The 17,529-nt window shown below is 41.1% G+C and overlaps 1 protein-coding gene across 1 annotated transcript in view; it reads left to right on the top strand.

Moving 5' to 3' along the window:
• Positions 1 to 17,529, top strand: part of si:dkey-266f7.9 (uncharacterized protein LOC100006223 homolog) — a 28,420-nt gene that overhangs the window by 4,797 nt on the left and 6,094 nt on the right. The window contains exon 3 of the mRNA XM_061897534.1: positions 12,411 to 12,981. Within this exon, the coding sequence (XP_061753518.1) occupies positions 12,411 to 12,981 (571 nt within the window). The remainder of the gene's footprint in view (positions 1 to 12,410; positions 12,982 to 17,529) is intronic.

The raw sequence follows: 17,529 nt of genomic DNA, 5'->3' as shown, positions 1-17,529 counted from the left end.
GCTGTGTACATGCTTCCCTCTGTTATAAAGCTCTATGGAGATGATGATTTAATTTTCCAGCATGATCTGGCACCTGCTTACAGTGCCAAAACCAGCAGTACCTGGTGTACTGACCATGGCATTACTGTCCTCGATTGGCCTGCCAACTCTCCTGACCTAAACCCCATAGAGAATTTGTGGGGTATTGTGAAGAAGAAACTGAAAGACACCAGACCCAATAATGCAAATGAGCTGAAGGCCGCTATTGAAGCATCCTGGGCATCCATAACACCTCAGCAATGCCACAGGCCGATTGCCTTCATGCCACGCCGCATTGATGCAGTAATCCGTGCAAAAGGATTCCCAACTAAGTACTGAGTGCATTATTTGACATTTTCAAATGTTTGATTTTGTTATGCTCTTATAAATCTTTTTTTTTACTTGGTCTGAGTAAATATTCAAATTTTTGGAGATAGGATTTTTGAGTTTTCTTAATCTGTATGCCATAATCAGCAATATTAAAATAATAAAAGGCTTGCAATATTTCAGTTGATGTGTAATGAATCCAGAATGTATGGCATTTTCATGTTATTAGTTGCATTACGCAAAATAAAGGACTTTATCACAATATTCTAATTTTCTGATACAGTCCTGTATATATATATATATATATATATATATATATATATATATATATATATATATATATGTATATATATTTGCTTAAAGGGCAAAACACATCATGGTGTCAGAATAGAGATTCATTAACCCACCGATAAATGCAAAAGATAGATTCGTACAGCATACCAGCATCAAGGATGGATTGGGACTTGCCAAACCTGCCGGAAGCAAGGTGACGTTCCAAGCAACACATGGGGCTGATGTTCATCGGACCGCTCAGGGAAAAATTAGAGCAGTCGATGTGGCGGTTCACACAGCCCAAACTTCACGTCAACAATGTCACAACAGAAAACAAAGGCGAAAGCAACTAACAGGCCCATGCAACAATTCATGTGGGCCCTCAAAGACAGGAAGCAAAATTCAAAATTGACGCAGGAGCAAATGTAAATTCCATGCCTAAATTCATGTTCAACACACTATCCTAAGCTCTACGACTATGGAGGTCATCCACTGAAGTAGGCAAATGTCAAATGACTTGATAATTCAGCCATGTGCGACTTCTACCTAGTTCACCTCTACCACCTGTTTCCTCCCCTCCAAGTAAGAGCTGGATGCAATCTTACTTGGAGGGGAGGAAACAGGTAGTAGAGGTGAACGGCACCGTGTTCCCTCCCCTCTCAGTAAGCTGTGGAGTACCCCAAGGCAGTGTATTAGGACCTTTACTGTTCCTAATAAACGTAAATGACATGCCATCAGCATGCCACTGTGAATTGTTCCTGTTTGCGGATGACTCGGCCCTGCTGGTATCCGGCAAGGACAAGTCACAGGTGGAACAAATCCTCAGTGCTGAACTCCTTAATATTTGCACCTGGCTCGCTGACAACAAGCTATCCATACACTTAGGTATGACAGAATCCATCCTATTTGGGTCCCATATCAACCTTAAGAAAGTCAATGACTTCACCATAAAAGTGGGTGACATTGTTATCACCAGAAAAGATGAGATCACCTACCTAGGTTCCATTCTAGAGGCTAATCTTTTTTGTGATAAAATGGCAACCAAGGTAATCAAAAAGTTCAACCAAAGAACGAGATTCCTCTACAGAATCTCCTCTCTGGTCAACAAAAGCACCTTGAAGATTCTAGCGGGAACTCTCATTCAACCCTTTTTCGATTACGCTTGCACCTCCTTACCCCAGCACCTCCAAAACCCTCAAATCTAGACTCCAAATATCCCAGAACAAGCTTGTCCGGTTACTTTTAGACCTCCACCCCAGATCACACCACACTCCAACCCAATTCTCCAAACTGGGCTGGCTCAGGGTGGAGGACAGAGCAAAACAACTTGCACTGAGCCTAGTCTATAAAATCCGCTACACCTCCCTGATACTGAAGTACATGTCAAACTACTTCCTTAACGTAAATAACCGCCATAACCACAACACCAGGGGAGCTCCACAAACCACGTTAAACCCAGATTCCGATCGAACAAAGGTCTTAACTTATTCTCTTTCTATGCCACATCAATGTGGAATGCACTCCCAACAGGTGTAAAAGTAAGTGCATCTCTATATTTCTTCAAAACCGCTCTAAAACAACACCTCCAGGCAACTTCAACCCTTTACTAATACCCTCCTCCATTCACATTCCATCTCCCCGGATTGTAAATAACCTAATGTAAATAATCAAATGTATTTCTAATGTATATACTTGTTCTTATGCTATCTGAACTCACTATGTTCTCTGCTGGCTGTACATATCCTACTAAAAAAGACCTACACTGTTTCAAAGTCCATTTCTCTGCTGATGCAATTGTTGATGACTGAAGTACTGATATCAACCAAAGCTCCTCATCCCACCCCCGGATTGCAAATAATGTAAATAATTCAATGTATATACTATGATGATTAACCTGTGTGATGACTGTATTATGCTGATAGTATATATTTGTACCATGAATTGACTAACGTGGACCCTGACTTAAACAAGTTGAAAAACTTATTCGGGTGTTACCATTTAGTGGTCAATTGTACGGAATATGTACTGAACTGTGCAATCTACTAATAAAAGTATCAATCAATCAATCAAAACGTTCAGGCCCCAACTTTCATAGGTTTCAGTGCATGCATAGAGCTATACCTAATTCAGCTGATATTGACAATAACTGAAGGGAGCGACACACAAGCAGCATAGTTACAAAAAATAGTTTGCAGGTGCTTTTCAGGGCAATGGCAAATTCCCAAGAAAAATCACTTTCCGCGTCGATCTCAATGCGAGACCAGTGGTGAACCCACCTCGCAGGATTCCCATCGCACTGCGCAGCCGCCTAAAACAAAGACTCGACAACATGGTGGAGTGTATTTCTGGACTTTTCATCCTCGTCCGGACAGAAGTGACTTGGCAGTGCGGCTGCATCAAAAGATACGTCGGAGACGCTTTAATGAACCAAAAGTTCCTTTTTTTACAAGCGAGCGTCATTATTCAGGTCTGCAGTACCTGGAGGAACTCCGGTCAAAAAATGAAAGACTCCTAACAGGAGAAGCCAAACCATTAGTTTTTATAATTCTCCTTTCTGTGTCTGGGTGTGTGTGCTGTTGCGTCCGACCAGTCTTCCTATCAGGGAATAAACCACACTGGTCAATCCCAAATTCTTTCAGATGACATAATATGTTGAGTTAGAAGGACCACCAAGTCAGAATAGCAATACTACCAAGTTTTACTAAAGCTTTAGGAGTCCAGCCCCTACGATACTATATTAGCAGCATCAAGAAGTGGTCTAAAAATCTAACAGAAAGAGTCCGCTTATTTAGTACAGCCCCCTCCCGCCCAGAAAGAAATACAGCCTTTTTGTTCTAAACTGATAAGGCCGCCTCCACAAAAAGGGAGTACATTATTCTCCCAATAAACATTCCAGCGCCCTCAAGATGAAACACAGAGTTTACTAGCGGACATAAGATACAAGCACGGAGATCACAAGAAGACACACTACATAGGAAAATACTAGCTGATTTAAACATGACTATGGATTAAAAAGAACACTTGAAATATCTAATTCTCACAGTGCTAAATCAGGAGAGCGCATCCTGACATTTAAAGCAGATGTCCGTGTGTGAAAAAACTGCTTTAAGTCATAACTCAAATGTTAGTGTTGAGCTCAACAGGTAGTCTTTTCTCAAGGATATGGTTATCACTTTTGCATTCTGAAGTCCCAACTAGAGTTTCCTTTCCTACGAGAAGTGATGCAATCCACCTGCTAATATCAAACTAAGGGGCCTTATTTATGTGCTCGAACTGAAAATACTACTATTTAATTCAACTTGGTGGTTTTCCTTCTCCAAGGTGAATACAAACATTCACCATATGTAGAACATAATATGAGTTCATTAACTCACTTAAATGGAAACAGACAACATCATATGCAAGTTAACTTGTTGAGAACCCAAAAAAAGCCAAACTCAGAAACCAAAGACCTCAACAAGGCAAGCCGAAGACCACACTACCCTTTCCCCATCTTAAAGGATGTCACCACAAAGCTTGCTAGAGTCCTTGATGCCATATCAGGCTACTGGACTATCCAACTGATGCTAACAAAACTCTGTTTGGAAAATACATGTTTCACAGACTACTCTTTGGAATCTGTTCAGCTCATGATGAGTTTCAGAGACGTATGGATGAGGCCTTTGAAGGGGTCTGAGGCTCATCGTTGACAACATCCTCATTTTTGGCAAAAGCAAAACAGAGCACAACAGCAACCTCAAATACGTGCTAAAACACAATAGAGAGAGAGAGGAGTGAGGCTGAACCCCGACAAGTGCTGTTTTGCCGTAACAGAAGTAAGCTGTTACCTTGCGTCGGTAAGGTGGGCGGGGGTTGGGGGCACGGGGGTGTAAAATATATTCAGGAAATGTCACGGATACAAAGGATTCTGGGTATTTGTTGTGTTGCGTTTATGTTGTGTTACTGTGAGGATGTTCTCCCAAAATGTGTTTGTCAAGCTTGTTTGGTGTGGCTTCACAGCGTGGCGCATATTAGTAAGAGTGTTAAAATTGTTTATATCACAACCATCAGTGTACTCTGTATCACCCAGTATGCCTTTCAATCTTGTACGTGTGATTGCGGAAGCTACACACAACATGTTGCCGGACTAACGATCGTTTTGTACATGTTGTTGAAGGTGTCAAAGTCAATGGCTTCACAGCACGCCCTTATTCCTGTCATCAGGATGAACACCATTGGATATTCGCGAGAATGTTAGCGGTTCCCAATGTCTTCATTACTCTATAAAATGGGTTTAAATAGCTCTGTGAGTGGTAAAGGTGGCCGACCTCTGATGTATTTCAGCGGGCGGGTGGCGAGCGGTTGCGGTTCTGATAAGATGTTGGTTCGGGTGGACGGCGGGTGGATGACGACTTTGGTGATGTGGTTGCGGATGATATATTTGCCTATCCGCGCATCTCTACCACACGCTGTCTCAGGAAGGAATAAATCCTGAACCTCAAAAGGTAAAAGCCATAGAAAAAATACATGCGCCGAAAAACAAAGCTGAACTAGAAACCATACTTAGCATTAGGGTTGTGTCGATACCAATATTTTGGCACCGGTACCAAAATAATACTTTTCGATACCTTTCAATGTATGGCTTCATTTAAGAAAATAATATTACGATGATTCTTATTGCATTCAAATAACAATTTTAGAAGATAGAAATAAAAATTAAAAGGTATAAAACACACTGGGCTTTTCATTGCATTACAATATAGCCTGACATAATTTAGGCAGGGGTCACCAACCTTTTTGAAAACCAAGAGCTACTTCTTGGGTACTAATTAATGCGAAGGGCTACCAGTTAAATAAATTGCCAGAAATAGCCAATTTGCTCAATTTACCTTTAATAAATATATATATATATATATATATATATATATATATATATATATATATATATATATATATATATATATATATATATATATATATATATATATATATAATTTGTATTTTTGTCTGTCATTCCGTCGTACATTGTTTTTCCTTTTACGGAAGGTTTTTTGTAGAGAATAAATGATAGAAAAACACTTAATAGAACGCTTTAAAAGAGGAGAAAACACGAAAAAAATTTAAATTAAATTTTGAAACATAGTTTATCTTCAATTTCGAATCTTTAAAATTCAAAATTCAATCAAACAAATGAAGAGAAAAACTAGCTAATTCGAATCTTTTCGAAAAAATTTGAAAAATAATTTATGGAACATCTTCAGTAATTTTTCCTGATTGAGATTAATTTTAGAATTTTGATGACATGTTTTAAATAGGTTAAAATCTGCACTTTGTTATAATTTATAACAAATTGGACCAAGCTATATTTCTAACGGGCTTCACGGTGGAAGAGGGGTTAGTGCGTCTGCCTCACAATACGAAGTTCCTGCAGTCCTCGGTTCAAATCCAGGCTCGGGATCTTTCTGTGTGGAGTTTGCATGTTCTCCCCGTGAATGCGTGGGTTCCCTCCGGGTACTCCGGCTTCCTCCCACCTCCAAAGACATGCACCTGGGGATAGGTTGATTGGCAACACTAAAATTGGCCCTAGTGTGTGAATGTGAGTGTGAATGTTGTCTGTCTATCTGTGTTGGACCTGCGATGAGGTGGCGTCTTGTCCAAGGTGTACCCCGCCTTCCGCCCGATTGTAGCTGAGATAGGCGCCAGCGCCCCCCGCGACCCCGAAAGGGAATAAGCGGTAGAAAATGGATGGATGGATGGATATATTTCTAACAAAGACAAATCATTATTTCTTCTAGATTTTCCAGAACCAAAATTTTAAAAGAAACTCAAAAGACTTTGAAATAAGATTTAAATTTGATTCTACAGATTTTCTAGATCTGCCAGAATGATTTTTTAATTTTTTTTATCATAATAAGTTTGAAGAAATACTTCACAAATATTCTTCGTCAAAAAATCAGAAGCTAAAATGAAGAATTTAATTCAAATGTATTTATTATTCTTTACAATAAAAAATAAATAAAATACTTGAACATTGATTTTAATTGTCAGGAAAGAAGAGGAAGGAATTTAAAAGTTAAAAAGGTATACGTGTTTAAAAATCCTAAAATCATTTTTAAGGTTGTATTTTTTCTCTAAAATTCTCTGTCTGAAAGTTATAAGAAGCAAAGCAAAAAAATAAAGGAATTTATTTAAACAAGTGAAGACCAAGTCTTTAAAATATTTTCTTGGATTTTCAAATTCTATTTGAGTTTTGTCTCTCTTAGAATTAAAAATGTCGAGCAAAGCGAGACCAGCTTGCTAGTAAATAAATAAAATGTAAAAAAATAGAGGCAGCTCACTGGTAAGTGCGGCTATTTGAGCTATTTTTAGAACAGGCCAGCGGGCGACTCATCTTGTCCTTACGGGCGACCTGGTGTTCGCGGGCACCGCGTTGGTGACCCCTGCTCTAACCGCTAAGCCACCAAGTAGGTTAAAAGATAGTTTTTTACTCTACTCGACTCACAAAAGGAAATGCACCTCCACGGCAAATGCTGAAATACGGCACAGAGTTCACATTGGACAAAAACACTGACAAGACGTTCAAAAAAATAAATAACTTCTACAAAATCATCCTGTGCATGCATCTTTCGACCCCAAAAAAGAGAGCAGACTACAAGTGGATGCGTCAAAGAGTGGTTTTGGCACTGTGATGCTCCAGGAAGGCAAACCAATAGTCTGTGCAACAAAATCATAAGGTAATTATTCCCAATTAGAAAAATAGATGTTGCGCTTTCCTGTTTTGTTGCAAGCGTTTCTACCAGTACATGTGTGATTGCGAAGTGACCGTTGATTCTGACCAAAAACTACTTGAAGCAATACTGATGAAGCCGCTGGTGCAGGGGTCGGGAACCTTTTTGGCTGAGAGAGCCAAGAAAGCATAATATTTTAAAATGTATTTCTGTAAGAGCCATATAATATTTTTTTTAACACTGAACACAACTAAACACGTACATTTTTAAGTAAGACCAACATTTCTAGAGTATAATAAGTCTCTTATTCTTTGAAATAACATTGTTATTCTGATGTTAACTGTGGAGGGGACGTGGCCTGCGGGCCTGCAGCGAAGCAGGGTGTGCCAGGACCGGCCTCGAAATCAGCGACAGGTGCGTAGAGGGCCCATCTGGGCCTTGTTATCTAATCACCTGTCACTCTGTTTATAAGCAGCAGCAGGGAGGAGAGACGGGGTTGAAACTGGAGCCAGAGCGCGAGCGAAAACGAAAGAGAAAAGGACAATTGCTGGAAAGCAACTGAGAGACTTATTGAAAAATAAAACAATATTGTAACCCTGAAACAGGCTCTCATGTCGCTGCTTGGTGGTCTGAAGAACCCCTAGGAGGGCAAGCCCCACACCAACCAATAATAGATAAATTACTTCTTACCATTAACGCAACTTCTTGAACATTAAAAAACATGAGAATGTTTTATATTTTAAACGTTATTTTTAACAAGTGGAATTATTCATTACTTATCGTGTCAAGCGATGTCAGCTCAGATTTATCCGAGAGCCAGATGCAGTCATCAAAAGAGCCACATCGGGCTCGCGAGCCATAGGTTCCCTACCCCTGCGCTGGTGGCTGCACTGCCTCGTTTACAAAGAATGACATTCCAGCTACAAAAATACAACATCAAAATAATTCTCCGCCCAGGTAAAGGTATACTGGTAGCCGCCACACTATCCCGAAACTCGCTTGAACACAACGGCAAAGGCCTGAGAGAAGGCATGGAAGCAAGTGCACACAGTCCGCAGCAGCATTCCTGTAAGTGACAGCAATTTACAAGAAATAAAAAAGGATGCTCATTACACTGCTCTCAGTAGAACAACTAAACCTGGATGGCCTGACAAAATAAATCATTTCCCCACATATATCCAAGGAATATTGGAATCACAGGAATTAAATAACGGAGATGGACTCTATTAAAGCCCTCCCTCAACGCTAAGAAAATCATAACTCCCCAAAAACTTAGGCCAAACCTAATACAAAAACATACACGCCGGCCACCTGGGTGTGGAAAAAAGCAAGCACCGTGCACGAGACGTGGTATTCTGGCCTGAAATGGGAAAACAAAAAGAGACAGAAATGGGCCAATGCTCCATATGCCAAGAGAGGTGCAGCACAAACCCCAAGTAACCTCTGTTGTCATACCCGATACCCAAAAGACCATGACAAGTAGGTAGGTAGGTAGGTAGGTCTTTATTGTCATTGCAACAAGTACAACAAAACTTTGTTTTCAGCACAAACCTGTTCAAGATTAGACAAACAAACAATGTACAGGGTTACAGAACAAGAACGCTGATGGGTCGCCATAAGGCGCCCCGTAAAAGATGGGAAAAAGGTAAACGCTGGTGAAGGATGAGTAAAAAAATACAATCCAGACTGGGCTCCTAGGGGGGCCCAGTTCGGAGTGAGAAAAAACCTCCATAGCAAAGCACATATACATATTACAACATACATCTCGAGATATCTAGCAACAGAGGGAAGGTAGTTCAAGGTCATGGTGGTAGGTTGCAGCTCTCAGGCGCTGATCATCCATTCATCACCCCTACGGGATTTGCGTCGAAGATGTTGGATTGGGGGACAGGGGGGTGTATGTGTGGCGTATATTTTTTGTGTGTGTGTGTGTGTGTGTGTGTGTGTGTGTGTGTGTGTGTGTGTGTGTGTGTGTATAAGCCCATAGTGTGTCTCTGTTCCGCCGCCTTGATGTATTTGCCGTCGCTAGTCCAAAGTTCACAACAACAGGTGTGTGTCCATGAGAGACAAAAAAGGGAGTTTGTTGTATCTTCGCTTGCTGTGATCTTCGGGAGAGTCTCGAAGCCAGGGAAACAATCCAAGTTAAAAAGATTTGTATGCGAGTGAAAATAAAATTTGCTTTTCACTCTAAAGTTGTCTATGACTGGTCCTCAAAAACTGCGGGGTAGACAGTCCGATGTAATCCACAGTTCTTCCCGCATCCTCCAATCATTTGTGGCAGCTTTGGGGTACTTTGAAGACTGCCAGCAACTTCCAATTTGTCGACAAACCAGAGCAACGCTTACTCCAATCAGGAGATGTCCTGTTGTCATAATTCCGAATAGGTGGATATCTTCACGTCCTCGACAGAAAAGGGTCGCCAGGCACGCGGCCCTCCTTCTTCTTCCAAGAGTCAATCAATCAATCAATGTTTGCTTATATAGCCCTAAATCACTAGTGTCTCAAAGGGCTGCACAAACCACTACGACATCCTCGGTAGGCCCACATAAGGGCAAGGAAAACTCACACCCAGTGGGACATCGGTGACAATGATGACCCGGTGGGACGTCAGTGACAAGAGTCCGTCGTGTGTCCAGCAACAACCGCTTCGTCACAACAGCAGGTTCCCCTAAACCCAAGATTTTGTCAATTTTGTTGAGGCCAGTTAAATAGTTCCAATGTTTATATTTGGAGAGCAGTGCAAAAAGAGGCAACAAGAAAGTTAAAGACAAGGCAAAAAGAAAAAGCAAGCAGGAGAGATAAGGGAGAGGAAAGGGGAGCGTCCACCCTCGGTGAGTGCCAGAGAGAATTCACGGAATTCCCACGACCACATCATCATAGTTGAGCACTATAGCCGATTTTTTGAGCTTGCGAAAACACACAGATTGACATCATTCGCTGTCAATGCAAAACTCAAGTCATTCGCAACTGGACTATTTTGTTTGTCTTGAAAGACGTTTTGACTCTCATCCGAGTAGGCTTCATCAGTTCATGCTCATAGACTTAGATTGTTCAGATCTAGTCTTAGACTTAAAGTGGTCAGATCTAGTCTCGTGGCTGGTGCCAATACCTCAGAAGACTTCATCAGTTCATGCTCAAAGACTTAGATTGGTCAGATCCAATCTAGCGGCTGGTGCCAAAACCCCAAATAATGATACTCCAAAACTCAGAGAGTGTAAATGGTAAATGGATTGTACTTGTATAGTGCTTTTCTACCTTTTTTTTAAGGAACTCAAAGCGCTTTGACACTATTTCCACATTCACTCATTCACACACACATTCAAACACTGATGGCGGGAGCTGACATGCAAGGCGTTAACCAGGGTCCATCAGGAGCAAGGGTGAAGTGTCTTGCTCAAGGACACAACGGACGTGATGATGGTAGAAGGTGGGGATTGAACCAGGAACCCTCAGGGTGCTGGCATAGCAACTCTCCCAACCGCGCCACGCCATCCCTGGGCAAGGATGGTTTCGCCCTATTGTAGTGAGAAAAACAGCTGTTTTGATGCAAACGAGCAATCCTACTGAGCATGAACTGATTAAGCCTACTGAGGTACTGGCACCAGCTGCTGGACTAGATCTGACCGATCTAAGTCTGTGAACATGAACTGATGAAGCCTACTTGGATGAGAGCCAAAACATCTTCTAAGACAAACCAAATAGTCCAGTTGCTATCGATCGAATGCCCTGAGTTTACGATGACCTGAATGAATGAGAACATTCATAGAGAAAGCTTAATTTATTTTTTACTTGTCACGGCATTCATGAAACATTCATCAGCAACAACCGCCCTTGCTCCAACTCAGAGGAATTCCAAGACTTCACCAAGGTATGGAACTTCAAACACACTACCACAAGCCCCCTTTACCCCAAAAAGCAATTGAGAATTAAGAAAGATGAATAAAGAAAGCATTGACCCGTAGTCTGGCCACATATTTATTGCAATATATATATATACATATATATATCAATCAAACAATCAATCAATGTTTACTTATATAGCCCTAAATCACTAGTGTCTCAAAGGGCTGCACAAACCACAACACAAACCACTACGACATCCTCGGTAGGCCCACATAAGGGCAAGGAAAACTCACACCCAGTGGGACGTCGGTGACAATGATGACTAAGAGAACCTTGGAGAGGACGAAAGCAATGGATGTCGAGCGGGTCTAACATGATACTGTGAAAGTTCAATCCATAATGGATCCAACACAGCCGCGAGAGTCCAGTCCAAAGCGGATCCAACACAGCAGCGAGAGTCCCGTTCACAGCGGAGCCAGCAGGAAACAATCCCAAGTGGAGGCGGAACAGCAGCGCATAGATGTCCCCAGCCGATACACAGGCAAGCAGTACTTGGCCACCGGATCGGACCGGACCCCCTCCACAAGGGAGAGTGGGACATAGGAGAAAAAGAAAAGAAACGGCAGATCATATATATATCGGTTTTCTTAAAGAGCAAAACACAACAATTACCTCGGCTGAGTCCACTGTCAGTGCTGCCGGAGTGATCGGCAATGTGCGAAAAGCTAGCTGAGCAGGTAACCGGCCGTGATGTCACTCACAACCCAGGTACTCCAACATGGATCCATCGGATTTTTTTTAATCGGTGCCCAATAGGACCGATGGGATTCGGTCGATGCTAAAAAAAAGTACCGGATTCAGTATCGATCCCTGGTTGGATTTCAACCAGATTAGTGTAAAAACACCTAAATGAATTGAATATCTCTCTTAAATTCCAATCTTTTGCAAGGATTTGAATTGAGGTTGCAAATGGAAGGTATTCTTCAAATTGAAGGAAATAGAAATTCCAATAGATAATATTGGTGTATTCCAGAATCAACTATAGTACTCCCAGTCCTCAACAATTTGCATTTGATATATGGCGTGCAAATATTATAGAATGTTAGCATTTTAGCAAGTTTTGTCGGTAGAAAATAAAAGTCATCCACCCCATCTTTAGATTTTTCAGTATGTAGTCCTCATTGGAAAAGGTTTGTGCGCTTGTACTGTAAATTAGGAAGTAAAAACCATTACTTGTCACAGATCCCTGGATTTAAATCTGGGAGCTGTCCAGAGACCTGACTACGACGAAACGCCCACCCCAGAGTTCCTCAACCCATCTTGGATGTCCACCATCCCTGACGACCGTCCCCTCTCTGAGGTCACCATGCCGGGGACCCACAACACCATGGCCCTGTACGGCGGCGTCTATGCCGAGTGTCAGACGTGGGGCCTGGACTCCCAGCTTCAAGCTGGCATCCGTTTCCTGGACGTGCGTGTCCGCCATGTGAATGGTAAACTCCTCATCCACCATGGGGTGGTATACCAGAAGGCTCACTTTGGCGACGTGCTGGGGGGCGTGGCCGACTTCCTGAGCAACTACCCGAGTGAGACTGTGCTGATACGCATCAAGGAGGAGCAGAGCGAGACCGGAGACCTCTATGGGGCGGTGGTGGAGTACGTTAATCGCTATGCTCACTGGGATCTGCTGTGGCACAGCCGCCTGGTTCCCACCATGGGTCAAGCTAGAGGGAAGCTCATCGTCCTGCAGGACTTTCAGGGGCCTGACTTGGGGATGCGCTACAACAGTCTCCATATAGCTGATTCCTGGAAGGTAAGACATTTGTTGACTATCTTTTGTAAAGTGCTCTTACTTTTTTTTCCGTAGTAGTATTTACCTGACATCACATCCTGCTCACTAAATATTGGAAGCTTAAAGTAGAGGTCAAGCGAGCATCTGTTGTCAAAGCGTTCTGGGTGGGATTATGCCTTTCTCGAAGAAAAATGCCCCATGCTTGCGTTGTTTTAAGCTGTAGGAATAATTGTGAAAAGGATAAAAGTTTTGTCCTTTTATAAAATTGTAGGCCTCCGTGCGTTTGCCAGCTTTCATCTGTTGTGCAGTGTGGAGGGAAGTTTGGAGCACCAGATAGTTTGACATGTCTGGGTAGGTTACCGACAGATAATCCTTGAAATCACTCGACAAATTTTTTTCTGATGAAGTATCAATGAATTCCATTGCAGTGTTTGATTCTTTGATTCGTATCTGCTTTTAGCGGAAAGATCTAGGCCCCTCGCATACTCAGATAGTGTGTACACTAAATGGTAGCCATAATGGCCTAGTGGTTAAAACAGGGGTGTCAAACTCAAATACAGAGTGGGACAAAATTTTAAACTGAACAAAGCCGCTGGCCAAGGTTGAACAAATTAACGTTTTAATAGGGTCCCAAACAAGTTTTGCATTGAATATTGAACAAGCAAGACTTATATAACTTTATAGTGACATGCAAAATCAAGTTTCAAATAATACTAATAATTAAAAAATAGCAATGGCATATCAAATCAAATTTAAATAGAAATTGAATGCCTCTTTTCTATTAGCAGCCTTCTCAGGTAAACATCAAAATAAACTTTTCCCACAGGCTAATAATAAATTAGATTCGATTAGATTAGATAGTACTTTATTTATTCCGACAGGAGAGTTCCTTCAGGAAAATTTAAATTTTCAGCACAATCCCATTCAAATCAGAAAAAAACATTACAGGGAGACAGAACAGGATCGCTGACGGATCTGCCGGCTTCCAGCGCCCCTTACAAAAAAGATGAGATACAAAAATCGGTCTTAGCCTGGGCCCTGTAGAGGGGGTGCAGACTGAGGCCAAGGGGAAAAAAACAACTCATAGTCATAAAACACATCCCTCTTACATGTGTGTAAGAGGGAAACATCAAACATCAAAGAACACAGAGGACATTAAAGACATTAAAAAAGTCCACAAAAAAAAGCATCACAGAGGTCACGAAAGTGCCACCCCTTGTCACACAGTCCCAAAGGGTCCCGGCCCAAAAGGCAAGAAAATATAATAACACATGAAAACAAGAGGGAAACACAAAAGGATGTCACAAGAGCACAGAGCTCCTGCCAACAGCAGCCACTACAGCAGCGCCATCTTGGAAAAAAAAAAAAAAGTTTATATTGTAGCGTCCAGGAAAAGGTAGTGCCGCAAGGGTTTCGGTGTATTTGTTCTGTTGTGTTTATGTTGTGTTACAGTGCGGATGTTCTCCCGAAGTTTGCTTGTTATTCTCGTTTAGTGTTGGTTCACAGTGTGGCGCATATTTGTAACAGTCTTAAAGTTGTTTATACGGCCACCCTCAGTGTGACCTGTATGGCTGTTGACCCAGCTTGCATTGCATTAGCGTGTGTGTGTGTGTAAAAGCCACATATATCATGTGACTAGGCCGCCACGCTGTTTCTACGTAGGAAAAGCCGACGTGACAAAAGGTATTAGAGGACGCTTGAGGCAGTGCCTTTAAGGCACGCCCCCAATATTGTTGTCCAGGTGGGAATCGGGAGAAATTTGGGAGAATGGTTGCCCCCTGTGATTTTCGTGAGGGGCACTGAAATTTGGGAGTCTCCTTGGAAAATATGAGTATTAGCGGTGAATGCGGTGTTACAGCGACACCGCCGCTGTATAATACCGGCGGGCCAGCTCTAATGTTAATTTGATATTGCCTCAAGGGCCAAATGAAAATACACGGCGGGCCAAATTTGGCCCGCGGGCCAGAGTTTGACACGAATGGGTTAGAGTGTCCGCCGTGAGTTGTGAGTTCAAATCCCGGCCAAGTCATACCAAAGACTATAAAAATGGGACTCATTCCTTTCCTGCTTGGCACTCAGCATCAAGGAATTGGGGGTTAAATCACCAAAAATGATTCCCGGGCGCGACACCGCTGAAGCCCACTGCTCCCCTCCCCTCCCAGGGGGTGATCAAGGGTGATGGGTCAAATGCAGAGAATTATTTCGCCACACCAAGAGTGTGTGTAACAATCATTGGTACTTTAACTTTAACTTACTATTGATTTGATTGACCATCTAGACCATCCATCCATCCATTTTCTACCGCTTATTCCCTTTTGGGGTCGCGGGGGGCGCTGGCGCCTATCTCAGCTACAATCGGGCGGAAGGCGGGGTACACCCTGGACAAGTCGCCACCTCATCGCAGGGCCAACACAGATAGACAGACAACATTCACACTCACATTCACACACTAGGGCCAATTTAGTGTTGCCAATCAACCTATCCCCAGGTGCATGTCTTTGGAGGTGGGAGGAAGCCGGAGTACCCGGAGGGAACCCACGCATTCACGGGGAGAACATGCAAACTCCACACAAAAAGATCCCGAGCCTGAATTTGAACCCAGGACTAGTTTGCGATTCAATTCTGAGATCTCCACAGTCTTTGAGCCCACGGCTCTACCCATTTGTACATCACGATGGGCAGCCCTCGGCCTCCTTGAACGGCTGCTATTGCCTTCTGAATTTGTCGATACACCAAAGCAAAGCTCAGTCCAATCAACAGATTGCCTGTGATCACTCTTCCACGTCCTCGACGGAACGCACTGACAGAAAATGCAGCTAAAGTATGGATAATATCAATCCGATACCATTACTTACCATACTACTAATATCTATATCAGGGGTCACCAACATTTTTGAAACCAAGAGCTACTTCTTGGGTACTGATTAATGCGAAGGGCTACCAGTTTGATACACACTTACATAAATTGCCAGAAATATCCAATTTGCTCAATTTACTTTTAACTCTATGTTATTATTAATTATATTATGATATTTATCTTTGTGGAAACACTGATCATCTTAATGATTTCCCACAATAAATAGATATAGAAACAGATAAATATCAATATGCAACACTTCATTTTTATATTTTCTCCAAGTGCACATTTTTCAAATTGAACATTTTCAAATGATCACTTCTAAGACAGTCTTGTGAAATCACAATATCCCATTTTAACTAGCTAGCCACTAACATTTTTTAATAAATCATGAATTACTTTCCTTTTACTGAAGGTTTTTTGTAGAGAAAAAATTATGAAAAAAAACACTTTTTTGAACGGTTTAAAAGAGGAGAAGACACAAAAAAGGTTAAAATTAAAATTTGAAACATAGTTTATCTTCAATTTCGACTCTTTAAAATTAAAAATTCAACCGAAAAAAAGAAGAGAAAAACTAGCTAATTTGAATCTTTTTGAAAAAATAAAAATAAGGATTTATGGAACATCATTAGTAATTTTTCCTGATTAAGATTAATTCTAGAATGTTGATGACATGTTTTAAATATGTTAAAATCCAATCTGCACTTTGCTAGAATATATAAAAAATTTGACCAAGCTATATTTCTAACAAAGACAAATCATTATTTCTTCTAGATTTTCCAGAACAAAAATTTGAAAAAAAAATTAAAATGACTTTGAAATGAGATATAAATTTGATTTTACAAATTTCTAGATTTGCCAGAATATTTTTTATTTATTTTAATCATAATAAGTTTGAAAAAATATTTCACAAATATTTTTCGTTCGAAAAAACAGAAGCTAAAATGAATAATTAAATTGAAATGTATGTATTATTCTCTACAATAAAAAAAAATAACTTGAAGATTGCTTTAAATTGTCAGGAAAGAAGAGGAAGGAATTTAAAAGGTAAAAAGGTATATGTGTTAAGGTTGTATTTTTTCTCAAAAATTGTCTTTCTGAAAGTTATAAGAAGCAAAGTAAAAAAATAAATGAATTTATTTAAACAAGTGAAGACCAAGTCTTTAAAAAAATGTTCTTGGATTTTCAAATTCTATTTGAGTTGTGTCTCTCTTGGAATTAAAAATGTCGAGCATAGCGAGACCAGCTTACTAGTAAATAAATAAAATGTTAAGAATAGAGGCAGCTCACTGGTAAGTGCTGCTATTTGAGCTATTTTTAGAACAGGCCAGCGGGCGACTCATCTTGTCCTTACGGGCGACCTGGTGCCCGCGGGCACCGCGTTGGTGACCCCTGATCTATACCAACACTTTATGCAGAATAACTTGGTTCGATTATTTCTTTTTTTTATTCACCGACGAGGTTAACCTAGCAGAATGTCGCTGTTTGAATGAGAGTGTATTGTTGCTATGCTACTGTTGCTAACGTTATTGTAAAAACTGGATAAAGGGCACACTAGCCTGACAAACACAAAAAACATTACGCATTAGCAATGTTTTTTCACGAGACACACACAATTTAGTACTGGAGGTCCCAGATTTAGCCCATGGAGTACCACAAGAATGATACTAAGTACATAATTATTTAAATAGGATCCAATATAAATACAGTTA

The sequence above is a fragment of the Nerophis ophidion genome, linkage group LG04 (genome assembly GCF_033978795.1).
Source record: "Nerophis ophidion isolate RoL-2023_Sa linkage group LG04, RoL_Noph_v1.0, whole genome shotgun sequence".
Taxonomy (NCBI): domain Eukaryota; kingdom Metazoa; phylum Chordata; class Actinopteri; order Syngnathiformes; family Syngnathidae; genus Nerophis; species Nerophis ophidion.
The sequence above is the reverse complement of the archived record's forward strand: the minus strand, read 5'-3'. Positions and strand labels throughout refer to the sequence as shown.